Genomic DNA, 26395 nt, shown 5'->3' with positions numbered 1-26395 from the left:
TCTTTATCTGTGCGAGATTTCCATTTGTGCTGGGGATTTACTCAACACACCAAATGCCTGGGAAGTTACAGGGCAGGCGGCTGCAGCAAATCTCTCAGCACGCTCCTAATCAGCCCCTGCCTGGCAGGTACGTGCGATCAGTGAAAAAGTGGGGGAGATTTTGTACCGATTTGGGTTTTTCTTTTAAAGAAACAACAAGAAAACCCAGCCACCTCTCTGCCGGTCCTGGGGAATTTGCTGTGATAAATGCAGTTATCAAAGAGATTAATTTAAAAAAATTATTTTGAAAAGGAAAAAAAAGGAAAATTTATTTCCATCTCATTTTGGGAAGAGGTGTTTGCACATGAACAGCAAACCTGAGCGGTGCCTGCGTTGTTTTCTCTCCTAGATCCACGCGCTGGCAGCGGGGACCTGCGATCCGCCTTGTCCTTGCTTGACTCCGTGCGGGAGCAGAAAGCCGCCGGCCGATCCCGCCGGCCGGGCTAGCATGGCTGTGCTCCACGTGCACCTGTACCTCACTGCCCTGGGCTTCTGGATGGCACCGCAGTCCGGCTCCTTCCTGCTGCCCAATGCCACCGAGCTCCTGTCCCCCGCCGGGGGCAGAGCCGCGGGCCTGCTGTGGGGCGCGGGGGTCCCCCGGAGCCGTCGGAAGCGATACCTCTCCCCCCGCGACATGAGCGTCATTTTGGACTACCACAACCAAGTGAGGGCACAGGTGTCCCCCCCCGCCGCCAACATGGAGTATATGGTGAGTCGGGCTCTGGCAGGGTGGGCTTGGGTGGGGTTGAGGGGCTCACCCGTGACGTGGGCACCCAACCTGGTAGGGACCGGGCACCCACACATGGGGATGTCAGGGTGCTGCCCCAGACTCGTGGCTGCACATCTGTCCTGGGGGACGTTTCGCGTCCCTGGGGCAGGGCAGCCCCATGCACGCCCCACGCAGCCTCTGCGCAGGAGGGAGGGAGGCCCAATGGGGGGATGTTTCCACCCGGGGCCAGATTTAGGACCCCTGGTCCCGTGCCTGGGATGTCTGGGAGCTTGCAGGCTGTGGGATGGCAGGGTCCGTCCAGCTGAGCTGCAAACGTAGCGTTAGGGGAAGGGAGAGGGCTCCAAGCATGAAAAGCTCAGGTCCCAACCCCAAGCCCAGGTGGGAGCCTTTCCCCTAACTGCAGCCGGGAGGGACGGCCCCATCTCAAGGTCCGGGGTCCCTTGGGAGCGTGCCCAGGGATGCCAGCCCCTGGGAGAAGAAACACGCAGGAGCGAGACAGAGAGGGGCTGCAGAGCCTCGCCGGGTCAGGCAGCTCCTCTGGATGAGAGCCTCCCTGGGCAGAGCTTTCCCCAGGTTGTCTCAACCCTGCTCGGAGCTCCTAACCCAGCCCTAAAGGGAGGAGAAACGGGGAGCCACCAAGAGGAGGGGTTTCCAGCCAACACCGAGTGGGACCCTTGGGGCAGGAGGTGCCATGTGCTGCTCTGCTCCCAGGGAAGGGACCGGAGCTCCCACGGAGCGGCTGGGTGGTCCCTGGATGCTGGCTTGGGAGCTTGCTGGGTACCAGCGCAGGTCAGACGTGCCCGGGAGCATCCCACACCGCTTCTTGCTTGGCCTAAATTCCTGCCTTCCAAAACAACTCTCTCGGGCATCTCCCCAAAGCGGTTCAGGATGGGTGAAGAACCTTTAAATGATGCACGAAGGAACCAGCTGTCCTCACCGGTTAGTCTGCGGCCAGGCTGCGGTGGAGGGCTGCGGCCCTCTGCGAGCTGCAGCGGCAGCGCAGGGCTGCGGGGTTTCATCCCTGGATTCAGTTCCTCCTTCTGCAGAAGGAGCTCATTCCCGGAGGGAATCACACACACACAGGGCTTGCACTGCTTCAGAGCATCCGTGCTCTGCCCGGGCAGCGGGTACCGCCTGTGCCCAGGGGCCGCGGTGGGCAGCTGGGGCGGTTCATCGCTCCTGGGCACGCTGCCCTGCTTCCCGCAGGCTTTTCCCAGCCTGATACGTGAGTCACATTTTTGGGACACCTGGGGGTGCTCAGAAACCTTGCTCTGAGCACAAGGGAGCGGGTTTCTCCTCTTCCCTCCTCTGGGCAGCCAAAATCCCTGCCTGCCCTTTTCCTTTCCCCCTGGCCAGGTGTGGGACGAGCGGCTGGCCAGGGCAGCAGAGGCGTGGGCTGCGCGCTGCCTGTGGGACCACGGCCCTCCCCAGCTGATGAAATACGTGGGGCAGAACCTCTCCATCCACTCAGGCAGGTGAGTGCCCCGCGGGCGGAGCGGGCTCCTTGGGGACCCCCCGCACCCACAATGCGGGAAGAGGAGGAGGAGGAACCCCTCGGTCAAGGAGCAGAGAGGTTTGGAGCTGGGCTTGCAGAGGACTGAGATGCAACCAAGAAGCACGTTAAGCCCCCCCAAGGAGGAGGAGAAGGGTCCAGCTCTTGCAGTAGGGTAAATGTGGGAAACCAGAGGTGTCTGCTGCTCGTTCGGGGAGTACGGCATTAACCCCCTCTCCACCTGGCGCAGGGAGCAGGGGGAGGTGGGTCCTGGATCTCCACCACGTGGCTGAGCGCTCAGGTGCCTCCAGCAAGGGCCAGGTCTTCTGGCCAAGTGGACTTGGGACAAGGATGTCATTGCCTCTGCTCTGTCCCGCTTCTCTACCCTGTTCCCTCTATGTGGAGCCTTCCTCCCCCTCACCCATGCCCTGTGAGGTGGAGGATGCCCACCTTCCGCACGGCACCTTTTGCAGGTACCGCTCCGTCCTGGACATGGTGAAATCGTGGCACCAGGAGAAGCAGCACTACTCCTTCCCCCACCCCCGCGAGTGCAACCCCCGCTGCCCCTCCAAATGCAGCGGCTCTGTCTGCAGCCACTACACACAGGTGAGCGCCACAGCCCCCCGCAGCCCCCCGCAGCCCCCCGGGACCCGGCTGCAAACCGAGGGGCAGCTCACAGTGCCTTGGGCTGCTGCAGCACCCATGCAGCGAGCAGCCCTTCTCCCAGCAGCAGCCGGGATCCGAGATCAAATCCCAGCAGCTCTCTGCGTCAAATCAGGCAGCAGGGCTGGCAGCAGGCAGCGTGCCTGCCGGAGGGGTGCAGGCAGCCGGCAGCGATGCCCTCCCACCCTGGGCTCCCGCTGGGATCTGGCTGCCTGCATGGAGGTCCCGGGGGCTCGCAGCCCACTGGAGCGCCGCTGGGACCTTCTGCCCAGTTGGCTGGGAGGTTTTAATTTTAAGCTTTTTTTCCCTGCTTTGGCCTTGTTCTCCTTATTACCCCACTGGCACCTCAAAGGTGGTGAAGGGGAAAAAAAAAAAAAAAGCCCCATTGTGCTTTTGCTGAGCATGAATCCTCATGAATTTTTTTGCTGAGCATGAATCCGTGATGAATTGGCTTTATAGCACCCCACCATGTCGGGGTCCCTGAGAACGCAGCCCCTTCATCCCCCGGCACGTCCACCGGCAGCCAGGCCGGCACAAGGTGGAAAACCTCCCTCTGCTCCCCTGCCCAGTGCCAAAGTTGGGCCAGCCCCTAACTGCCTCCTCTGCACGGCTCCAGCCTTTACCTGAGCATCTGCATCCCTGTGCGGCTGGTCCATGGGGATGCTCGGGCATGCTCCAGGTTGCAAACGGGCAAGATATACCTTTTTTAAGGAAGAAATTCAGCCTGGAGAGGCTTTAGGAGGAGCTTCTGGTTCTGCCGGCGATGATTCAGGGTGAGGTTTGGGAACTAATTTGGGTAAATCGGAGAAGTGGCCCAGGCTGATGCTCGTTTAAGTGAGCTTGGCAAGGCAGCCCCTTGCAGGGCAGCACGGGCTGCAGGCAGAAAAGGGCAGTGAGAAATCGCCCTCGGGTGACAAAGCAGTGCCCACGGTGGGCACAGCACCCAGCCCAAGAAATTCGGGCAGGCGGGATGCGATTCCTGGCGGGCCAGAGCGCTGCGCTGGGGTCCCGGGGCGGCCGGCTGTGGGACGCCTGGGCGGGCGGTCGCCGACAGCGCCTGTTCTCTGTCCCGGTGCAGATGGTGTGGGCATCCTCCAGCCGCCTGGGCTGCGCCCTCAGCACCTGCGCCAACGTGCGGGTGTGGGGCAGCACGTGGCGGCACGCCGTCCTCCTCGTCTGCAACTACGCCATCAAGTAAGTGTGTGGAGGGAAGCCCCCCCCCGTGCCGTCCTCCCTCCTCGACGGCTGCTCCGGTGTCAGCGGTGAGGCGATGGTGCACAGAGGTGATACCCTCCTCTCTTTTTAGGGGCAACTGGCTGGGAGAAGCGCCGTATAAGGTGGGGAGGCCGTGCTCAGCCTGCCCCCCCACCTACGGCGGGGGCTGCTCCAACAACATGTGCTTCACCGGACTCAAATCCAACCAAGTCAGCTGGTTCTAGGGCTGCAGCCCCGCGAGGGAGCCCCTGGGAATGGGGACGAGGTGAACCAGAATTATTTATAACACTGACCCCCGCCAGCAGCTCGGCTGTCCAACCTGCTTCATCCCTAGCGCCGCGTAGGAAACTGCTTTTTTAACACACCTCTCCAGCAGCGCTTGCGTTGTCCGGCTGCTTCCCGCTTTGGGGGAAATAGGGATGGTTCAGATCCCTGATACCCGAAATCGGGACAGTTCGGGGATGCACGGAGGGAGCGGGGCTGGCTGGCATGGCCCCTGCTCCGCAGGCTCGGGGGGCTTCCCCCGCTGCCCCCCGCCTGTGCTAAGGCAGAGGCTGGTGTAAGCGAATACCAAGACGTTCCCCTCACGGCAAGTGGCCGGAGGAAGAGTGGGGAGCTCTGAGCGTGCTCTTGCCCCTCCGGCCACAGGGCCCCCAGCTCCGAGCCCCCCAATAAAGCAGCCTGGAGACCCCCGTGCTCGTGTCCGTCCTCTCTCACTCGCAGCCTGGAGCCTCGGGGTAACACCGAGCCCGTGCCTTTGCACCATTTTTTGGGGTAAATAGCAAAGGGGTGCAGAAGCCCTCGGCAGGGCCATGGGCCATGGCCGCAGGAGATGGCCGGGCGCTTTGCTCCATCGTGTGGGAGAAGCCAGCACTGCTGGGACGCTGGGTGACGATGACGCTGGAGGGTCACGAGCTCCCCGTCCCACCCAGGCTGCCCCATGCCACCCCACTGCCCTGCTTCACCCCCGGTGCCGCTGAGCACCCCGTTACCCACATCCCCTCCCTCTCTAAGAGCCCTCAGCACTCAGCAAACTCAGGGGTCCCCAAATTCCCAGGCTTTGGCTCTGAGCCCCCAGCTGCGGATTCCTGCGCCGCAGCCCCCCGTGTCCCGGCAGCCCCCTGCCCGCTCGGCCCGCTGCACGCTCCCTTGGGATGTGCTTTCCCATCCGGAGGAGCAGATGTCCCTAATTTTGTCCTCTTGGGGCTGCAGGGTTGCAATAGCTGGGGTGCTGTCCCAGGACTGGCAGGGACCCCTCGCTGCCTCCTCCAGCCCGGCCCCTTCCCGAGACCTACGGGAGGCCCTGTGCTGCCGACCGATCACTTTTTCAGCTCCAGCTCTGGATCCCCCATATATTTGGTGTCATCTCTGCAACACCTCTTGCATGTGGCCCTGCTCGCCTCAGCGCAGCCCCCCGGGAGCAGGGGCTGCTCCTGCCACGGAGCCACCAGCAGCACCGGGCTCTACCCCAAGGTCGGGGACCGCATCTACACCCCAGGAGGTCCCCAGGGCTCCTCCTGGGTGCTGCGGTCCCAGAGGGAGCACAGATGTCCGTGAGCAGCTGCGGCACTTTGCGGGTCCCCCCGGTTTGGGGAGCAGAGGAGACGGAGGAGCTGCAAATGCCCTGCACCCCGGCCCCTTGCTCAGGGTATCACCCTGCGTCCCACCGCAGCCTCCCTGCGGCTCCCCGTCCCCAAGTGACCCCTCCGGTTTGCACCGAGGGAACACGTCCTGACCCACGGCTGGGGTGTTTCGCCCCTTGTGCCTCGGCCAGGCCCTGCTCTGCCCATGCCAGCCCCCACGGCTCGTCCCGCGGCCCCTTGCCCGCAGGCAGGGTTAGCCCCTTGCCCGCTGGCGGGCTCAGCCCCGGTTTTCCCACCGCAGGTGGGTGACGGCACGAAATCCAGCAGCACCCAGGGCGCTGCGGAGCCGGATCCGGCCACCCCGTCCCCTCCGCAGCTGGGGGTGAACCCCAGCCCCGCGGCTGCCCCGGCCTTGACACCGGGTGGAAACGGGAGCCCCAAAACAGTCCAGTAAAAGCCGTGTTTGAGTTTCTAGCATGGCAGCAGTTACTATAGCTACAGCAACGGCACCTTGCAGGCTGGTTTCCATAAGAGCTTGGTTACTATTTAACATCTCCACCCACATTAGCCCTGATTAAGCGAATCAATAAGATAACAGGAGAGGCAGGTTTCCTTGCCCTGCCTCTCTGTGCTCCCTCCTGCCTTCACCTAGTTCCTTAGTGAAAGACATTTTTATTTATTTATTTAGATTTCTTTTTATTCCTCTACTTCCTCTGGTTTTCGCCCCAAGTCCCCATAGCAGTAGCCGGCGAGACATGGTCAATGTAAGCACCCAGCTAAGCGCTAAGATGGAGGCTCCATATGGTGAGTACAGCGTTCCCATCGCCCGCGCTGCCGCCCCGCCGTCGCTCGTGGGAAGCGGGGCTGGGAGCGGGCAGCAGCCCCCGGCCCCACGGCCCGGCCCCGCCGCGCTGCCCGGCCCCCGCCGGCTCAGGCACCTCCAAAGGCTGGAGATGGAGGCAGAAAATGGGTCCCCGATTAATTGTTCTATAATATATACATATAGATGTATTTTCTCTCTTTCACTCTGCTTGGCTCGAAGAAGAAGGCACGTGCCCGAGGGAGCAGAGCGGTCTGACCCGCTGGCAGAGGGGCTGCTGCAGGGTTCGCAGCAGAGGAAGCACTTTAGGAAGGAGGTGACGTGCTGCCTTAGGACACGCAGCCGGCCCCAAAGCAAAGGCTGCGGGCGGCCCGTGGCACGCCCGGGCTGCGGCAGCGGGCGCAGTGGGTGCCCGCCAGCTCAGCTGCTCCTGCCGAGGGCCGGGGCCGGGCTAGTGTTAATGCTGGGCAGGTTTCCCAGCAGGGACTGGAGTGCCCGGACGAATGGCAGCCCCTGCGGTGCAGAGCATCGGGCGGCACGCCGCTGCCTGGAGCGCCCCGGCCGCGGGGAGATGCCCGCCAGGCCTGTGTCCCACGCTTCCCGGGGGGCACCGCGGGTATCAGCCCCGGGCCACCCCGGGCCGCCGCTCTCCTTGGCTGTGCCAGATGCCAACTGCCAACAAATGCACGTGGGGGACGGGTGCCCCCTGCCCGGGCTGCCGTCAGCCCGCCGTTGCCCTCAGGACTGGTCCAAATGTGCCCGTGCTGGAGCATCCCTGCAAGGCAAGGGGCCGGGGCTGGTTTGGCCCTGTGCGATCTGGGAGCGCCAATTCCCTGGGCATGGCCAGGGTGTGAAGTGAGGTTCCAGCAGACAAGGTTTCACAGTTACAAGGTTCTCCATCACTTCCCTGTGGCTCTCCCTCACACCCCATGGCTCTCCATCACTTCATCATGGCTCTCCATCACTTCCCCTGGCTCTCCCTCACTTTCCATCACTTCCCCGTGGCTCTCCCTCACACCCCCTGGCTCTCCATCCCTCTCCATCACATCCCATGGCTCTCCACCATTCTGCCTTGCCTCTCCTCACTCTATTTTTCACATCCTCCTCCTCTTCTCCTTTACCACACCCCACTCACAAAGACACATGGCCCCACCAGCCCACACTCCTGCCACCGCGTGCGCTCCAGCCAGGCCCCAGGAGGGCTTGGGGGGCTCCCAGGTCTCCTCGCCCTTTGCTCATGGTCCTGTTTTGGGTGGTGGCTTCTCTTGCTCCAGGTCTGCAGCTTCCTACGGGTGCCACCTCCATCCCTAACTTGCCCCTGTGCTGGGCACCCACGCTACAGCGAGGCCCCGTGCCTCCTCGCCCCAGCCCCCAGCGCTTCTGTACTCTCCAGACCCGATTCAATTTTGGCTGACGTGGCCCCGTGCTGAGCCATGGCCGGACACCGGGCTCATCGGCATTTCCGTGGGTCCACGGCCCATTGCAACGGAAACGTGTAGGAATTGCATAGGATCTGCAATAGCGTTGCTGGGCCGACCTGGAGCAGGGAGCTACAATCAAGGAGTTACAAAATGCTGAGTTTTAGCCTGTTTTTATCAGGTCGCTCATTTGTACGTCCCAGGCCCGCAGGAGCTGGGGCTCTGGAGGAGCTCCCATCACCACAGCTCTGAGCCGCAACAGCGGGACGGGGCCTTGCATAAAGCTGGACTCAGAAAAATGCCAAGTTTTTGGTCTGTGCGGTGCAGGTTGTGGTTTTGCGTCCAGCTGGCGCTGCTTGGACAACGTGCAAGGAGCTGCGTGGTGAAGGCTGCTCGTGAGCGGGTAAAACAACGTCTCGATGCCTCTGAGACGGACAGAGGGTCGGATCCTGGAGTGAGGGCACCTCTGCGGGCTGGTCCAGCAGAAGCCAGTGCTGAGCACCCTCCAGGCTGACGCCCGGAGCGAGCGGCTCTGCAGGAGGGGACGCTCCTCCCTCCCTGCTGCTGGTGGGGAGACGTCTCCCGGCCCACCCAGCTCGCAGGGACTGACTTGTGCCGCATTCGCAGGAGAGGGGAGGCCCAGGTGATGCTCCCATCAGCCTGGGAGGCGCGGCAGGGTGGGGTGGCTGGGTCTGCGTCTCCCCAAATCCAGGGTGCTCGTGTCCTGCTTTGCCCCAGGGTGCGAAGCCAGCCTCATTTCTGCAGCGAGCAACAGGCTGTGCCTGACAGATGCAACCCAAGGAGCTGAACAAGCTCTTTAATCACTTATGATTAAGTTCTTCTGCCCGCTTGCAGCTGGCTCTAATGCGAGCCGCCGCTTGCCAACCCTGGCACATCGGTGACCTTAAACACAGGCAGGCAAATCTTTCCACTATTAATTTCCTCCTGGTTTTTTTTTTTTAAATCCTGATTTTCTCCTGATTTTTCAGTGGCCTCAGCAACCGAGGCAGGCGCAGGCAGAGCTGGGCGTCGCGGGGCAGCTGGGGAAGCATCGCTGCGCATCCCACCCGCAGCCGCAATCCCCATCTGCTCCCGTGGCCAAACAAAGGCGCGCTCCAGCCGGCACCCACGGCCTGCTAGCCTCTCGCGGGGCCGGGCTGCCGAGCCTGGGGCCTTGCAAGGGGCAGAGAGAAAAATAATAAGAATAAAAAAGCGAGACGGGCCTCTCAGAAGAAAGCAAGAGGAAACTCAGAGTGTTGGCAGAAGGAGGGGAGTCCTCATAAATAAAACGGGTGAAAAAGTTATCCAAACAGAGGCGAGGAAGGGCTGGCGGAGATGGGGGGCCAGGCAGCGCCTGGCTTCCCCGGGAGCCTGCAGCGCCGCGGGGCTGGGGCTGGGCTGGGCGTCGTGGGGCAGATGGCACCGTGGTGGCCGAACCACTGCGGTCACCGCGAGGTTTATCCCCTTGCAAAGCAATGGGGGTGCTCCAGGCTGCGGTGTCGGCGCGGAGCCCCGGCCGTGCCCGCCAGCGCTGCCCTCGTGGCCGGCCGGCTCCCGGCCCTGGGCAGGACGGCCGCTCCAGCCGCCATCGCGCTGGCATTGCGGGGCTCAGCTGGCAGCTGCGCATCACGTTCCACCAGACGAGCCTTCGGCCTTGGAGGGGTCGTACGGTTATTTTCAGCTTCCTTTGATCGATGGAAAGACTTTCTCATTTTTTCATCTTCCTATCCATCTGAGAGGCTTCAGCAGTTCAGCATCCATTTGGAGCCAGGGATATATTGTAAGGGGAAAGCTGGGTGCTGGCACTCAGCCTCGGGACGGCGAGCGGGTCTAGCCCGCTCTTTGCAGCGGTGGCATCAGTAAGAGCAGAAAGCGGGGCATCCCCCCGCTGCAGTTACTGCCACCCTCCCCATCCATCCCTGCCCCAAGCTGCCACCAGCATTCCCCCTAAACCATACCTTGGGGGCACTTATTTCCCTCCCATCAGACCTGTGGCTTGTGTAAAGGACTTGGAGGATGCCCTGCCAGGCGGTGACAAAGGTGTCCTGTCCCCAGCACCCTGCCTGGGTCCCTGGGCAAGAAGGGAGTGATGCTACAGCTCCCGGTGAGCCGCGGGGCTGGGGGCATGTTCAGCACCCTCGCCAGCACTGCTGAGGACGGGCTGCGAGCTGGAACGGGCTCCTCTGGGCACGCTGGTGCTAAAACCCCGGGGAGGCTGCGAACGGGTGCGCGAGAGGGCAGGGGATGGAGAGGGGGCGAGGGGACGGTCCTCAACCGGGCAGCGAGGAGGCGACGAGCCCCCGGCTCCACCTTTATCCTCCCGACGAGAGTTGGGCGCGATCCGGGAATTGCCCGCGAGCCCAGCGCAGGCAGCACCGCTCCGTCGCATTTCGGGAGTGGCTCTGGGGGCCGGGGATCCCCGGGGCCGGCGGTTACAGCAGGGACTGGCGCATGATCGGGGCCAGCTTGGTAAAGCAGCTTTGGAAATTCGCTGAAAAATGCGAGACGTCAGAGCTGCTCAGGCGTTTTGGTCAGATGTGGGGAATAGTTTCAGCTGAAGAACATAGGAGGAGGCAGAATTTCTGAGTATTTTTACTTTTCACTGTGAAGCAATTATTTTTGATTGCCAAATAGATCTAATTTTTTATAGGTTTCCCCTAGATATGACCCAAACTGAGCTTTTTCCCCTTGATTTATTGTGTCACCTGCTATTTAATACCTCTGTTTACTCCTTGCGCTCTGTGTCCATGGCCTGGAGGCTGTCGGGGATCGGTGGGCATTGGGACACCTGGCACAGCCAGGTCCCTGTCCCCACTCCTGCCGTCCCCGCCGGCTGTTGGGGGTGGCCGTAACACCGCTGCTGGCAGGGCCAGCACTTACCAGGGCACGAAACGGCTGAGCAGGGTCTTGCTGCATCCAGGAATAAGCACTGGGATTTAGATGGGATGCAAAAGGGACAACCGTTGCTTTAGCCGCCTTGGCCCGATCCTGAGTGCTGTTTGCTGGTGCTTGGCAGAGGTTTCCTTGGGGAAGAGCTGGGGATGCTCCCCGCGGCACGGGGCGCTGCAGGGACACGGCTCGGTGTCGCGGGGTGGCTGCGCTTGCCCGCAGGGTTGCGATTTCCACCCCGGCCGCTTACCGGGCGAGCAGCACACCCTCGTCTTTGGCTTCGCTCAAAAAACACGATGGGATTTTTGTAAGGAGGAGTGAGAACAGAGGGCTGCTGTCAGCGGGCAACGGGCTCCAGCTCTGGGAGGCATGGGGTGGGAGGCTGGGAAGATTTGAGGAGTGTCGGAGAGCTATTTTGAGCTCCGCAGGGCAGGGGTAGGTCTGCAAGCCACCCTTCACAGGGACATGCTCGATCTGTTCTGCTGACATTTCTTAAAAGCCATTAAAAAACAATTTTTATTTAAAGTGAGCGCAAAGGGGCGGTGATGGTCCTGCAGACAGCGCGGTCTGGGTGCTTGTAAACACAGCAATATTTGCCGCAGGAGCAGGGCCAGCAGTGGGGGACGGGGCAGCGCACAGGGCAGAGCCAAGGGGTACGTCAGGCGGGGGGACACCCGCGAGCGTCTCTGCCGGCGGGCTCGGGGTTAGAACGGGGCAAAGACTGCGAAAAACTGTCCGTGACTGTTTGTGTTCAGGCTCTTTCTCTGTTTGCTTTCCTCAAATATTCAAGCAAACAAGGTTCCTGGCAGAAATGTTTGTGGAAATGGCAAATGTTGCAGAATTTTCATGGAAGGCAAATTTCAAGGTAGTGGCTGGATCGTGAACCCAGGGCTGATGGCTCTGCTCGCCCTCGCTGGGCAGAGGCACCACGTTCCCACCGGGGCTGCTGAGCTAAGCCGGGTCTCAGAAGCAATCACTCCCAGGAACAGCCCATGTTCAAGCTTCAGCCCGAGCATCAACAGAAATTACCCAGCAAATCCCTTCAGGAAATACATGCCTCAAAAAAGAATGGTGGGCTCTGGATGATGCACCAAAGGTGCGAGAGGAGCAGCTCCATGCAGAGCAAGTGGCTGTAGAAAGGCACCAGCAGCTGAGCAGTGGATGGATCCTGGCTCTAAAAAGCCAAGGGGCTGCACAACTGGACCAGATTTTCTGTCCCAAAAGGCTGCAGCCACTGGAGGGACTCCGGCTGCAGCCCCACAGTACCGGGAGCCTCGGTGCCGAAGGGCGGATGGGGGCCATCACCGTGGGCTTCAGGCATCCGAGCCCCCAGCACCAAGGTGTCCCTGCGGGCTCAGCCAGCGCTAGCATCTCCCGGTGGGAAGAGTGAAGGTGGGGAACGGGAATACTGTGGGCCTCATGCGGTGGGTCACCATGCACGGGCCCTTCCTCTGTGGTGGTGCTCTGGGAGCTCTGACACCTTTTCCCTCTCTGGACATCCAAGCCAGTTTGACACCCCGCATTTCATCGCAGCCCGGCAGATCTCTCACCTTGCTCATCCTGCCCCAGGCTGCCCAGGGCAGCACCTTACCCACGCCTTCACCCATCTACCCTAAAACTCATCCATCAGGATGGGTGGCTCAGCTCCTGCCGCCGAGCGTGGGGCACCCCAACCCACCAACGTGGGACCAGCGGGCACCTTTCACCCGCCTCTGCACCAGAAACCTGTCCCGGCCATGGGTGTGTGCGAGATTTTATGGGCAATAACCCCTGGGAAAGTGGGAAACGCAGGGAGAGCCGTACACGCAGCTTCCTGGCGTGGCCCAACGCTCTGGCTAGGAGAGCCAATGTCAACAGATAGACCTGAAGGAAGGAGCAAAACCAAATACACGGGCACTTCTCAGAACAAGAGCTGTAAAACCTGCGCAAACCTGAACAAGTGCCACAACACTCTTTTATACGGTCAGAATCAATAGTCGAGCCCACTCAACGTGTTTGCCGACACATAAACAACAGCCACCGCGCTGCGTTTATGGCCCAGCGCCTTTCATGGAGGCTGCAGAGCCCGGCAACTCCCGCCCTGCTCAGCCCCTTCTCTCCCCCTGCTCCCAGGGGAGGCTCGTCATTTTGCTGCATTTTGCCTTGATGCCCCGTGAGAAGAAGCTGCTGCTCCTTTCCAGCATCCCAGCCTGCCCCTGGTTTCCAGCCAACTGGGCAAGTCCTGCATCCCACCCCATCACGTCCACTGGGATGGCAGGGTCCACCCCGCCGGCCCCGGTGAAAAGCAGCAACCCAGCCCACGAAGGGGATCCACTGGTGCTAACGTCGCCCAAGGAAATTTGGCCACGGACTGGGAGGCTGGGCAGGGTGTCAGGTTAATGGACGGGGCAACGCTGGGGGCTCAGCAGAAGGCACAAAAGAGCAACCACCCTATGGAAAAACCCCTGCCCGTGCTGCAGGTCCCCATCCAGCTGCGTGGCCTCTCGCCTGCAGCCGCCATGGCTCGTGAGCAGGAGCAGGTCCTGCCCCGGGGACGGGCAGGCTCAGCCAGGTTGAGGTGCCCCGGCAGGGAGGAGCAGAGAAGGCACCGATGGGCGCTTGAGGGAACCGGCCCATGCAGAGAGCCCGGCGTCGGCAGGGCAAAGGCGGCACCGGGAAATGAAGGGTGGAATAAGGAGGCAGGAGGGGCAAGGGGACAAACTTGTATTCAGCACTGGTGAGGCCGCACCTCGAATCCTGTGCTCAGTGTCCTTCACCCCAAGGCGGCCACGGAGGGGCTGGAGCGTGGCCAGAGCAGGGCAGCGAGGCTGGGGCAGGGGCTGGAGCACAAGGCTGGGGAGGAGCGGCTGGGGGGGCTGGGGGGGCTCAGCCTGGAGAAGAGGAGGCTGAGGGGAGCCCTCATCGCTCTCTGCAACGGCCTGAAAGGAGGCTGGAGCCGGGGGGGTCGGTCTCTGCTCCCCAGGAACAAGCGATGGGACGAGAGGGAACGGCCTCAAGCTGCGCCAGGGCAGGGTTGGGTTGGGTATTAGGGAAAACTTCTTCCCCCAAAGGGCTGTCAGGGCCTGGCCCAGGCTGCCCAGGGCAGGGGCTGAGTCCCCATCCCTGGAGGTATTCAAAAGCCGGGGAGATGTGGTGCTTGGGGACATGGGTTAGTGGTGGCCTTGGCAGTGCTGGGTTAACGGTTGGACTTGATGATCTTAAAGGTCTTTTCCAACCTAAAGGATTCTATGATTCTATAAACAGCTGGGCTTCAGATCCACAGCCCTGGCTGCTCCCCTGCCTGGAGTCTGCTGCCTTCAAGGACTAAGTGGTGCTGGGATGGAGGTGGTGGCTTTGCCACCATGTGGACACCCTGGTGGAAGCAGAGCCAGGTGCTCTCCGCAGCTCGTCCATGGGTGCGTGCCTGGGTCTGCCACTGTCGGGGAGAAACCTCTGTTGACCTGGGTGTGTTTCCCTGTTACAGGCATTAAAACCAGTGTGGAAACAGAGGGGTGAAGGGAGGTGCCATGGGGTTACGCACAGTTCAGACCTGGCCCTGCCCTCGATGCTGCTCCCCGCTCCACGCAGGCGCGGTGGGCATCTGCCCCCGTCACCAGTGCACCCCTTCCCCGGGCACGGAGCCAAGGTACGGACCCGCTGGTCATGCCCACCCCTGACCCACCAGGAGCCTTCTGGAAGCTGCTGGCAGCCGTGTGCTCTCCAAATTAATTTGAATGCGCCCCAGGCAGGCCTGGGTGGGAGCGGAGGCTCACGGAGATGGGACGGGAATGGTTTAGGAAGAGTTTTCCTTCATTAAACTTGTGCCTTTGAGATGGCGCTCTGGGTCCGACATCTCTGGAGGGCAGGAACAAGCTCTCTTCTCCTTGGCACAGCGAAAGCAGAGGCGGGCTCAGCGGGAGGAAAGCCATCCGAGGAGGAAGGGAAGTGCAGGAAAATGGGGGTCTCAGATGGGCTTGGCCCCGCAGTCAGTTCCTCCGGGCGCAGAGGCTGAGCAAGGCCATGCTCGCTCCCGGCCCTGGTCCGGGCCACAGCCGTGCAGCACAGGGCTGCGTTGCAAAGGCGCCCAGTTCTCCCTTTCGGTGTCCAATTCATTGCTCAGCGCCTGTGAAAACCCAGGGCAGTGCCACTCTAATCCCTCACCTCATTTTCCTCCTCCGGGCTAAGCAGGGCCACACATGCCAGCACACACTCCCTGCAGAGGAGAAAAATCTCGGTGCTCAGCAGCCTCCGTGCTCCCCTCTGGACCGGGGCCAAACAAGTCAACACCAGACTGTCGCAGCAGCTTCATCTCCAGAAAAAAAAGCAGAGAGTGCAGCGCCGTGGAGGCAGAGAGAGGTTTCTTGTAGCCTGGCCGTTGGAAAATCCCTTTTCCTCCTGCTGGGCTTGCCTTGGCCCGGCCGTGGTGCAAGGCACGAGCCGAAATCTCGGGCTGCCTGGGACATGGAGGCTCCTGGATTCCCCATCCACAGCGCCAATGTGCACAATCGATTAAGAAATCTCAGCCCCAAGAGTTTTCCAGGTCCTGTTTTCCTTGGGAGAGGATGGGGAGTGGAGGGCACCGGCACAGAGCAGGCAAGCTCCCGGGGAGCTGCGGGAGAGCGCTGGCAGCGATGCCTCTGGAACCGTTGGAGATGCTCTCCAGGCTCTGCAGGACACAGCTCAGGGCTGCCCGAAGATGGGGAGCACCACGTGCGCAGCTCCCTGCCTGCTACCCTGCTTCGTCCTCGCTTCTCCCAGCCCTGCAGGTCATGATGGCGGCTGGGAGGGAAGACAAAGGTTGTGCCTCAAGGATACGGTGTTCTGGGTATTTATACAGAAACACTTTAAAGCGAAAGCAGCCAGCCTCTCCCCAGAGAGGGAGTCAGGCCTGCTCCTGCTGTTAAACACACCCAGGCACGTTTCCCGGAGCAGCCTCCAGAGCTGCACATGCGGTCGGGCACCCCCTGCCCCGCAGAAATCCAGTGGCAGGCCAGAGGCCAGGGTGAGGGCACCGTAGAAAGGTGGCCCAGAAAGCAGCGGGCATTCCTGCGGGCACCGGCAGCGGGGTGCAAACCCGGAGCCACCTTACAATCCCCCTCCGGGTAGTGGCCAGAACCCTTTAAAACCTGCGGCTCTGTGGCACAAACTCCTGCTCCCCATCAAATCTCATTGTGACCAGCATTAAGGGATTAGCCGGTCCCTGCTGCCGCACCACAGCCAGCTCCCGGGCATGGCTCGTGCCCGGCAGCCCGTGGGGGGCTCGCCGGCTGGACGGCCCCATCCGAGGGCGAGACTCCCCTAGCTCTGCCCGCCGAGCTGAGCACCCCTGGAAGATGAATGGCAGCAGATACGACCTGCTCCGGGAAAGACCAGGTACCCCCCACGCTCCCCCTGGCACTCGCAGCGGGGCGAGAAGTAGCTGCGTAGCCAGCGCTGCGGAGGTTACGTGAACGAAGGGCATCGGCAGCCCCGCCGCGGGGGCTCCACTGGGGTTTTGGAGCCGCCGAAACACGCTCCTCACCCACATACGTACCGCTGGTCCCCATCCGAGGGGACCCCCAGGTCTCTGGCTTCTGTTTTGCTTTGTGCAGAGTGAACGTGCCGGGTTCGTGGGTGGCGATGGCTGATGTCCCCCGGCTCGGTTCTGGGGCTCTCAAGAGAGGCACCCCAGCGCGGGCGGCACGGTGGAGCGGGTGCTGTGACTCCTGGGGGAAGAGGTGGTGGAGCCGGGCTGGCGTCCCATGGACGCCCCAGTGACTGCTTGCACCATTTGGGAAATGAATTGATGGTTCTCAGCCCGGTTCCCAGGTCTGGCATTGCTGCCCCGGGCTGCAGCCTCGGCAGGCCCGGGACGGATCCTGCCCGCTTGCAGTGCAGCCTCAGGTCCTGCCCTGTTTGCTTCCTTCTCCTTAGCCAAAGATGTCTGCAGCATCGTAATGAAAGCTTAAAAACAACTAAGGGAAAAACACTTTCAATGCAAACCTTATCGGTTGCACAGAGCTCTTGCTAGAAAGGTTTTTTTGGGTCCCCCTCCGCAGCCCCCTCCAGTGCAGGTCTCCCACCTCTGTACTCAGCCCCTCGGCCCCAGCACCCACGGGGACCCTGGCGCGAAGGTGAGGCAGCGAGGAGGCTGGCTGGGCTCAGGGTGCTGCAGGGGGGTTTGCAGGCACTCGGACATGTTTTGAGGATCCCAAGCCCCGGACTGCTGCGCCTCGCAGAGCCTCATCCACAAAACACCCCCCCGGCCTCCACTCGACCCCGGGGCACAGCAAAAATCCTGGGGCTCCTCTTGCTTCAGGAATTCCCCCCCTCAAGCCGGGCTTGCGCTGGCAGCGGGGTTTGTGGCTCCTGGGGCAGCCTGCACCCTGAGCCACCACACCGCGGGCCGAGGTCCCCACGCCAGCGCCGCGCGGGGAGCCACGTGCTGGGAGCTGCTCCCAGCGAATACCTGCGCTGTTATCAGCTGGCGATCAATTTGCAGAAGTTCATGGCTTCAGCCACCCATGATACGTTTACTAGAAATGGTTCGTTTCCTCAAATGATGTAGTTTATGGTCATGATATATTTTAATTTCTTTATGATACAAGAGGTCAATGGCACTGGGCCTTGCAGGAGTGTAAAGGGACAAATGGTAGCGTTATCCTGGCTTGGAGTCGTAGGTCGGATACTCGAAGGCTAATTAGCAGTGTGCTATGTTGTTTGTTAGCCAGGAGCCAGGCAGTTGGCCCTGCAGTGTCTTGGCCATGGGTTTACGGGGCTGTGGAGATGTGTGATCCCCCGCCTCGCTGTCCCCACTGCAACAAACCTTGTATGTAGGCAGCTCCGCTCTTCCCACACCTTGCTTTCTGCTGTGGCTTTTTGTTTCCGTGGCAGTAGACAGGACGGCTGTGCTGCATAGGAGGGTGCTGTGGCGGCCACGGGCTGCAGGGGCGTGAAGCTGCTGGGGATGCGGGGCTCCTGAGCACTGTTTTGCTCCCACTTACCCCTCTGGCACTTGCTGTGCTCTGGCAGTTGAGGACGTTGGGGACAAGCCAGGCTACTCAGGCACTCTGCACGCTCCTGTGGAGAAAAAGCATTTTGCACTAACTTGTTTCCTTCTGACTCCAGAAACCAGAATCTCTCAAATTTTAACTTACCACCCCTTTTTTTATTTTTTTCCATGCCCAGCCTACCTTTCCCAGTTCAGACCTGAGGGATGCTCAGCAGCCTTCCCCCTTCCTCCGGCTGCCTCCCGTCAGCGACACGGGTGGCCCTTTCCTGAGACGCCCGCAGCCGCCCGATCCAGGAGGATGCTTTTTGCCCTTGAGGAGCCCTTGACTTGCCCTCCTGCAGGGACACAGGTTCAGCCTGTCCCCCCGCCGCCCCTGCCCCGCTGCAGCTCTCCCTCCGCCCCCAGCAGCTTTGCAGGCTTTTGCCTTAATTTCTAGCGAGGGCCAATGCCGAGAGTCGCAGCAGCGACTGGAGGTCACTCCCGGCAGGCATGGCGTGCTGATGCACCCACCTTCGCAAAAAGATAAAATAAATTTAAAAAAAAGTAAAACTCGCTTGTAACCTTTGTTGATTTTGGCTGTTCTCCTCCTCTGCCTGTTGCTCCACCAGCTGGAACGATTCAGGGGCTGTTTCGTGTGCGTATAACGAAGCAGAAAGTCGATGAAACCTTGAAGCCCTGCAAACCGCTGGCAGGGGTGAAGGGAGAGATTCGCTTGCCTGCCAGACTGCGAGCTCAGTAGGGATCTTTTTCCTGGGAAGCTGCAGGATTACTTCAGTTCCAAAGGGATCATATTCACCTGTTAAACAAGACGTGGGCTGCTGAGATCCCTGCCATACGAAACGCGTGAGCTGGCGAGGCATGGAAGGCAATAGGTGCTCGTTGCTGGCAGCAAACCCTTTCTCCAGCACTGCTGCTTCCCCGTGGCTTCTGCTCCCCCGTTGAAACAGGGCTTAAACCGCTGGATTCGAGCTGAGCATCTGCCAGCGTAGGCAGTGAATCTGGCAAAGTCAGAGTTTCTCTGGATTTCCTCCCAAATCGGCAGGAGAGTGTTTTGCTGGCGAGTGGCCGGGTCTCCGCTGGGCTGGGGTCTGGATGGAGTGCAACGCTGGCAGTGGAGGGTCTGGATGGGGCAAGCGGGATCAGCAGTGGGAGCTGTAGCTTGGGCCAAGTTGCAGCCTGCGGTGTAATGCAAGAAGATGAATCTAAAGTTCCTCTTCCTCGTTTGGTCTTGGGCTTATTGAGTGATTTTGTGTAAAAACACAGCAGCCAGATTTGTGGAGTCGCAAGTGCCAACCTGTGGGTCCCAGAGGACAGATGCCGTTTTCGAGGGCTGCAATGAAGGCAGAGTGATTGCAAACACAGCCCAGCAAACGCGCTGGCATTTTCGAGCACGGCTGCCCTTCTGAGAACAGCTCAAACTCACTGGCCTTGCAAAACACCAGCTCCCAAGAGTACCAATAATTACTTCCTCAAGTGTTCAGAGCCTTCGTTAGGCAGGATAATAAACCCCTTTCTGGTCCTGGGATGAAAGGCACGCACAGTGTTATCGCTAGAGCAGTATATGCTGAAATGGGCTGTCTGTCCGTCCCCATGTTTGCAGTTCTTTCCCTACCGCTTTTGCATAGTAGCTATTTATTTTAGCTCCAATAATTGCCTCCAGGTCCAACATCCAACCCAGCGTCGGCTGAAAGGCACATGCTGCTTTTGGAGAGGAGTTCAAGCAGAGCCTGCTCCCTCCTTTGAAGCGTCTCTTCCCCATGTCCAAAAACTGCCTTGGTTCTCCATACGGTGATTTTATGGCCTGGAGGCCTGGATGGTTCTGGTTGGTTTGGCCACTTTTTGATAACTTTGGTGAGAAATAGCCTGAGGTTGCAGTGAAGCTGCCTCTGTCACCCTTAGCTGCGCCGGGGAGCCCGGGGTGCCACCGCGTGTCACAAGCTCACCAGTGAGAGCGTGTCCGGGTCTGCTCAGGCATCGCCTGTCCTGGGCATCGCCCCCAGCTCCAAACAGCATCTGTCCCAACCACGGCGACAGGCGCTTCGGCTGTGGGCAAAATAAATCACCAAGAGCGATTTGTTGTTGAAGAGGATGATAAAATGCCTGCGTCTTCCCTTGGGCACGGGTCTGGCACGTGGCTGTGGTCACCTACTGCCTCTCAGGGCTGGATCTTTCTGATCCGCCTCCCTGGGTGGAGGTGGTGGATCTTTCTGGTTCATCTCCACAAAGCGTTTTGCCAGGGCAGGGACACGGCTGGCAAGGGGCAGACAGACCCTAAACAACTTCTGCTGAATCATCGGTTTTCCTGGAGGTTTCTCGCTGCTGCCGGGGACATTCTGGGAACGGACACGGGAGCAGGACCCCGTCTGTGTGTCCGTCATATGATTGCCTGGCGCGGAGGCAAAGATCCGCCGCTTGAACCGGGGGCTTGTTTCAGCTGCGCTGATCTGCAGCCCCCCCAGCCCCTGCCAAATTCCTTGGAGCTGCTTATTAACACAGGGACAACTCTGCTCCGGAGCCACGGCACGCCGAGGCAGAAGGCACAGCGGTTTGACAGTGTGGCCTAAATATCCCTGTTTACAAAAAGTCTGACAAAACACAAGCCCTTGGCTTTATCTTTCCCATTTGGAAATAGCCACAGAGCAAATATACTTAAGGCATGAAGGGAGGGGGATTTATATTGACTTTAGAAAAAGCTGTTCTTTAAAAACAGGAAAAAAAGCTCATCCTCGAGCTGTGCAGACCGGCTGCTAGACCCAAACGTCTTGCACAGAGGCTTAAAGCCTGCCTGCTAATCTGTAGCAGTTCTGTGTGAGCAAGTCATGCAGTAAACTGCTCTCTGTTAATTTTTTAATGCAGAATAAACAGGTCAAGAAATGATTAGCATGAGAATAAGTTGAGCTTAATCGGGAGAATCAGAAAAGATGAGAGGGAAGAGGCAAATTGGAGTTATCAGTTAACCATACGGAGTGGCTCTGCCTCCACGAGCTCATGTTCTCTCTTGTTTTCCATCCCCTCTGAAGCTGCCTTTTTTTTCTGCCTCCCCTAATTTGAATGATGAGCTAAAATTGCTGGTATAAGCACAATGGAAGCCCTTGTTTCTCCTTCTCATTTTCTCTCTGCCACGGCTGCCCAAATTGCAGGCGATAAGGCTCCTACCTGCTTCTTCCTGACGGTCCTTCCCATTCTGCGTGGAGAAAGGAAGCTGCTGAGGTTAAGGCTGAAACGTGCAAAATCCGCTTTGTGCGCGTACAAGCGCTCTGCTCCGGCGCGAACGTTTCGGTGTGATCCCGGCGGATCTGGGGACTGAAGGGAGGCATCCGTGGGCAAGGGGAAGAGCAGCCCTCGGGACTGCTTGGAGTGGAGTTTGGTCAGTGGTCGGAGATCTATATTCTCAGATAGGCAGGACTTTGTCCACAAACTGGAATTTGAAATTTCAAAGGGGAAAAAAAAAAAAAGGGCAGAAGAGACCTTTGCATGTGTGGAGATGACTACACTGGCGACGTTCCCCTGGGACTTTTGTTCTTTCTCTTCTACCTCGGCTTCGTGCTTCCCCAACAGCTCGCTCGGTGAATCGGTGGTGGGCTGAGCAGGGGCCTCGACCTTGTTCAGGGCTTTCCTGCTCTGGAGAGGTTTCAGACCCAAAGCCCACCTCTGCTTCACCTATGTGCCAAGGAAAAGCCCCTCCAGCCCCACAGTGGCCTTGGAGCCACAAGTGGCATGCGAGGAGCGATCCGGAGTCGGGGCTGCAAGGGGCAGCGGTGGCATCGCTGATGTAGGACGAGGTTCGTCCTGGGGCTCCGGGTACTGGCATTTCTGCCAGGGATTTCTTGGGAGCGCAGAGCTGTGAGAGAGAAAAGCAGAGGGCAGGAGGGTCCCGGGCTCCCGGCTGCAGCCCGATCACTGTCCGTGCTCAGAAGGTCCGCGGGCGACCCCAGACTGGGGGGTCCGGTCGATGCACTGGAGGGCAGGGCTGCCGTCCCGGCAGGCTGGAGAAACGGGCCAGCAGGAGCCGCAGGGCATCGAGGGGACGGCGCCAGGCTCCTCACAGGGTGTGTGGTGGGAGGAGATCAACAGGCCTAAAAACTGGAGAGAGGCTCAGACAGTGTCTAAGGAGGAACTTACTCACCATGAGGACAGTCAAGCATCAGCTGCCTAGAGAGGCTGTGCGGTCTCCATCCTTGGAGGTGTTCAAGATCCAAGTGGATGGAGCCCCAGGCAGCCCATGCTGCTCTCACAGCTGGCCCTGCTTCCAGCAGGAGGTTGGAGACCCCGAGGTCCCTTCCAACCTCAATTATCCTTTGATCCTGCAACACCCCATTGCAGAAGGGCAGGAGGAGCCCCGGGAGAGGAGTCTGCTCACCCACTTGGCATGAAGAGCTAGCAAGCACGGTAGCTGATGCCATCCTTACCACAAATGCTCTATTAAATACTCTAATCCTGATCCTCATTTACTGAGAAGCATAGATCTTACTTTCAGGGAATCCCCTTTTGCTTTGGAAGAATTTGCCAGTCAGGGACACATAGATAAAGCAGAATTAGTGTCATGATCTGCCAGTGTGGGAAAGGATTTACTGCTCAACAGATAAAAATTAAATAATTGCTTGGCACGGAACACTTCGTGCCCCGGCGCTGTCATGGTCTCCTTCGCAGCCGTCTCCTGGCGTAGGAAACGGTGGGTGGAGGGCACAGAAAATGGGGACAAGAGGAGAGAGGAGAGGGCCTGAAAGCCCTGAGCACCTGGTCTGGGAACAGCCTTCGCCGGCCGGGGGGGTTTGCCAGCTACGAGCTGTCTCTGTCTGGAGTAAAAATGATGAAACCTCTTCTGTAGGACAGAAGTGTCTGAATCAGTCCCACAACCAGCTGCTGACTTGAGCGTCTCCAACCTAAACCAGCTGCAGGGATGCAGGTCCTGTTGGCTAGTACAAGCCATGACTACATCGGCAAGCTGTCCCAAAGCCCACCGCCCAGGGATGTCGGCGGGGGGACAAGGACTCCCCAGGCAGAGCATCCCCGGGGAGACGGCGTCTCCCGCCGTGGAGCGTGCCAGGGGAGCAGCCGACGCGTTTCCACCAGGAGCCCACCTCCGGGGCAAGGGAAGGGCGCAGTGGCCTTGGCTGGCCTGGTCCTCGGCCTCCACGCCGAGACAAGGGATTTGGGAGGGGGCACCGGCGACCGACGGGGGACGCCGGTAGTGAGAAAACGCCGGTCGACAGCACCCTGGGGCGGAAAGCGCCACGTCCCATTGACGGTCCCGGCCTCGTGAGCCATCTAATGCTCTCCAAACTTCCCCGCTCCTTATCTGCCGCCCTCCCGCACACGCTGCCCCTCCGATTTCTATTCCTGGCCCTTTTAATCCTTCCTGCCCGGGGAGCAAACGGCCTTTGCAGCCTTCCTTGCTCAGCAGGCTATTTAAGCAAAAGGTTTGTTTTGCTGAGCAGAGCAAAACGGGCCATGCTTTTACGATATTTTACTAGACGCTGTGGCAAATCCTGCACATATTTGACCTAGTGTCTGTAGCATTTATCTAATCAAAGGGATCACCGTGGCCCGGCCAGGATTGGGACGGAGGTCTCCGGGATGAGGCCATGGAGGGGGCTAATGCTCTACCTTAGCATCCCCATCCCAGTGTGCACATCGGAAAAACAATTTTTGGCTCAGGACCGCTCCTGCTGAAGGGAAGAGCCGCTGGCACGTGAGTGTGGAGAGCTCTGGCCTCTCTCGGGAGCACAGACCAGATGACTTTTCCCTGCAGCAAAGGATTCTTTATCACGAGTCCCAAGCGAGAAAGCAGGGGCTCTCCCCTGTGCTCAGCTTCGCTCCTGCAGACCTGCAGCCTTAGGATAGAAGAGCTACGGAGGTCATAGTTTGGGGGGCAAGGGCTGCTTGAACAATCCCTTGTGCTCCTAAAATCTGAACAGCAAATCGTCGTTAGCATCACCGCCCAAAGGCACGTGCTGTTGTGGAGCCAGAGACCTTGGCGTCACGCTGTGACAGCGATGGCACCGCGGCCAGGGCGGCTCGGGGAGCCAGCGGGGCCGGGGCTGCACTGGGGTGCCTGGGAAGCACGAACACGAGCCAGCTGGGAGCCCAAATCCGCAGCGTGCGGACTCAGTCACCCGCTGCTGGTTGCGAAATCAGGGGGAATTTTTCAAGGCAGAGCGAGCTGACACCAATTAATTGCTCGTTCTCCTGCGCCATCCAGCCGATGCCGTACAGCGACTGATTCAATTCCCACTCGTTGATCTTGCAATTACACTGAAATGTCTCGGTCCTGTCTAAAGCGGAGGAGTGATGTGCTCAGGGTCTGCTGGAGAGGAGAGCACCCAGGTTAGCAAGGAGGAGAGCGCAGGCAGCTCTGCTGCTCGCTCCGGTCCCCCCTGCCCAGTACCACTGGGACGGACCCCAGGTCCGGGCGAGGTGGCAGAGCCACCGCCGGTGCTGGCAGCAGAGAGCTGGTGGTGGCTGCATTTGCAGAAGGAAAAATCCCGCTGCAGAGTAAAGCTCTGCTGCGTTATAAAACGCGTAATGAAAATTTTAAGATGCGTCAGTCAAAACCCGAGGCTGGAGGTGTCTGGCACAGGGTGGCTCTGGTGGGACAGGAGCGGCCCCGGCGATGCCCAGGGCGCCCGTGCCACCCCCCGGCCCTGCTCCCCGTTTGGGCACGGCTGCAGAGTGGGATCTGTTTATAGGGCATCCAGCCCCTGTAAAACTCGGTTTATAGGGAAGTAAAAGGAGCCGTACGTCGTTACTTTGCATAGCAACGTGTAAATTGCCAGGCAGGTGCTGACCTTCGCTGACGGGGAGGGAGAAAAAGGAAAAGGTGTGGGAGGGATGGAGGGAGCAAGAGAAGGGAAAATCAGGGGGAGAAGGCAACCAACGGTGGAGAGGGGAAGGCAATGACTGAAGTGAAGAGCAACCTTGTTCTCCCGTTGGGTTTTTTTCCAAGTTTTCCACCCCAGGTACAGTTAAGACCAACACCGGCAGCTCGGCATCAAGGTCAGTAGCCCGGGAAGGTGTTCCCTGGGCGGCGAGCGCCCGCTCCCGCGGTCCTGCCTGCGCCCGGGAGCCGGGATCGGCAAAGCACCTCGAGATTCAATAATAAACAGTCAACAAGAATCACTGCTGCTCCACCAAAAAAAAAAAAAAAAACAGCTTAGCAGCGTTCAGCAGTGGGTGAGATGATTAAAGATTAACCCCCTGCCTCCTGCCTCCACCCCTCTGGGGAGTATAGGCCTTGAGGCTCAGCAAATCCTTTCAGAGAAATATTTGAAATAAAAGACAACAGATAGGGGACGCAGCGAAGGCAGAGGGAGGCAGAAGGGCCAATAGCCTCGGACAAGGGAATCGGTACAATCTGGCCCGTGTTTGCTGATGATAATGCGCCTTTCCAAAGCCCTAATAGACATGGAGATGGCAGATTATAGCGCAGCGCTAGACCCGGCGTATACCACTCTGGAGTTTGAGAACATGCAGGTGCTGGCTATGGGCAACGGTAAGTCCCCTCCATCTTCTCCCCTCGGCAGCGGCGGGACGAGCCGGGGGCTGCAGGGGGACAAGTCCCCGGGGTGGCCGCTGAAATGCTCCCGGGGAGGGCTGGGGCAGAGCGGGGGTGTCAGCCGTGGGGCTCCCAGCAGCTCCCAGCGGGGTTTCTGCTTCCCCCCGGGTGAAATGGAGGTGGCGGGACAATGCTGTGCTCGGCACGGGCGGGATGGCGCCCTGCAGCCCAGACACCTCGGGGATGGGCGCGTGCCAGGAGCTGGGCGCAATGAGAGGTCCCCACCAGGCATTCAGCCCAGGGACTGGGCCTGAGCACAGGGGGGTCTCACCTCCCCCCGACCCCAACCAAGAGGAAAGACGAGCTGAAAGTTTCCGAGTGAAACGCTGCTGATGGCTCACCAGACAGACGACCGAGTCTGTGGCTCCAGAGCCAGTCCCACCCCAGCAACAGCTAGAGCTAGGTTTTCCTGGAGCAGAAAGCAATTTAGCAGAAAGCAATTTAGCACCTGGCAAGGGTGGAAATCACTACAAAAAGTGATTCAGGCGCTGCTCCCGCAGCTGTCTGAGGCCATGGCCCTTCCCCGTGCAGCGCTGGGGTGCGGGGTGGCATCCCCTTCCCTGGGAGCGCTGCGGGGCCAGGAGGCTCAGCGTGCGGGAAGAGCGGCGAGGGGACCTGGCGGGGACAGACAAGCATTCCCGTCCCCTCCGGAGGGTAGGATCACACTTAACCCACCAGGACTCGCAACACTGGCCCACCCATTTGGGGACCAAGGAGTCCTGGTGATTAAATGCTCAGAGATAACAGGAGATTCCTCTCCAAGTCCCCCCTAAAGTCTCTCTAAATACGAGGTTAATGACTAAACGAAGCACACCACCCAAGTGACGCCCCGAGCCCTCTCCCCGTGCCCGCTGCGTCACCGAGGCTGCTGGGGCACCCCTGTCCTGGAAGGGCTGTGCCGGCGGCGCGGGCTCTCCCCTCTCAGCCTGTGCAGGTCTTCCCCAGGTTACGGCTTTGCTCCGTCACGGACGTGACAGCGTGGTGCCAAAGTGGCTCTGCTGTGCAATAACTGACAGCGTGG

General features: G+C 59.9%; 2 protein-coding genes across 4 annotated transcripts in view; both read left to right on the top strand.

Moving 5' to 3' along the window:
• Positions 1 to 487: 487 nt before the first annotated feature.
• Positions 488 to 4363, top strand: R3HDML (R3H domain containing like; the record flags this gene model as incomplete). The annotated part of the gene is made up of 5 exons (XM_082325666.1): positions 488 to 748; positions 2126 to 2244; positions 2735 to 2867; positions 4003 to 4118; positions 4231 to 4363. The coding sequence occupies 5 exons, from the start codon at positions 488 to 490 to the stop codon at positions 4361 to 4363; spliced, it is 762 nt and encodes a 253-aa protein (XP_082181792.1).
• Positions 4364 to 6477: 2114 nt separating this feature from the next.
• Positions 6478 to 26395, top strand: part of HNF4A (hepatocyte nuclear factor 4 alpha) — a gene marked incomplete at both ends in the record, with an annotated part of 36062 nt that continues 16144 nt past the window's right edge. Inside the window, one exon of one of the 3 annotated variants that reach the window (XM_082325580.1) lies at positions 6478 to 6526. In XM_082325580.1, coding sequence (XP_082181706.1) covers positions 6478 to 6526 — 49 coding nt within the window. Of the gene's footprint in view, positions 6527 to 25190; positions 25312 to 26395 lie in introns of those variants that run through there. The other 2 variants (XM_082325578.1, XM_082325579.1) reach the window with 2 other exon arrangements.

The sequence above is a fragment of the Platalea leucorodia genome (assembly GCF_965183815.1).
Source record: "Platalea leucorodia genome assembly, chromosome: 13".
NCBI lineage: Eukaryota > Metazoa > Chordata > Aves > Pelecaniformes > Threskiornithidae > Platalea > Platalea leucorodia.
This window is presented reverse-complemented; position numbering and strand designations above follow the sequence as displayed.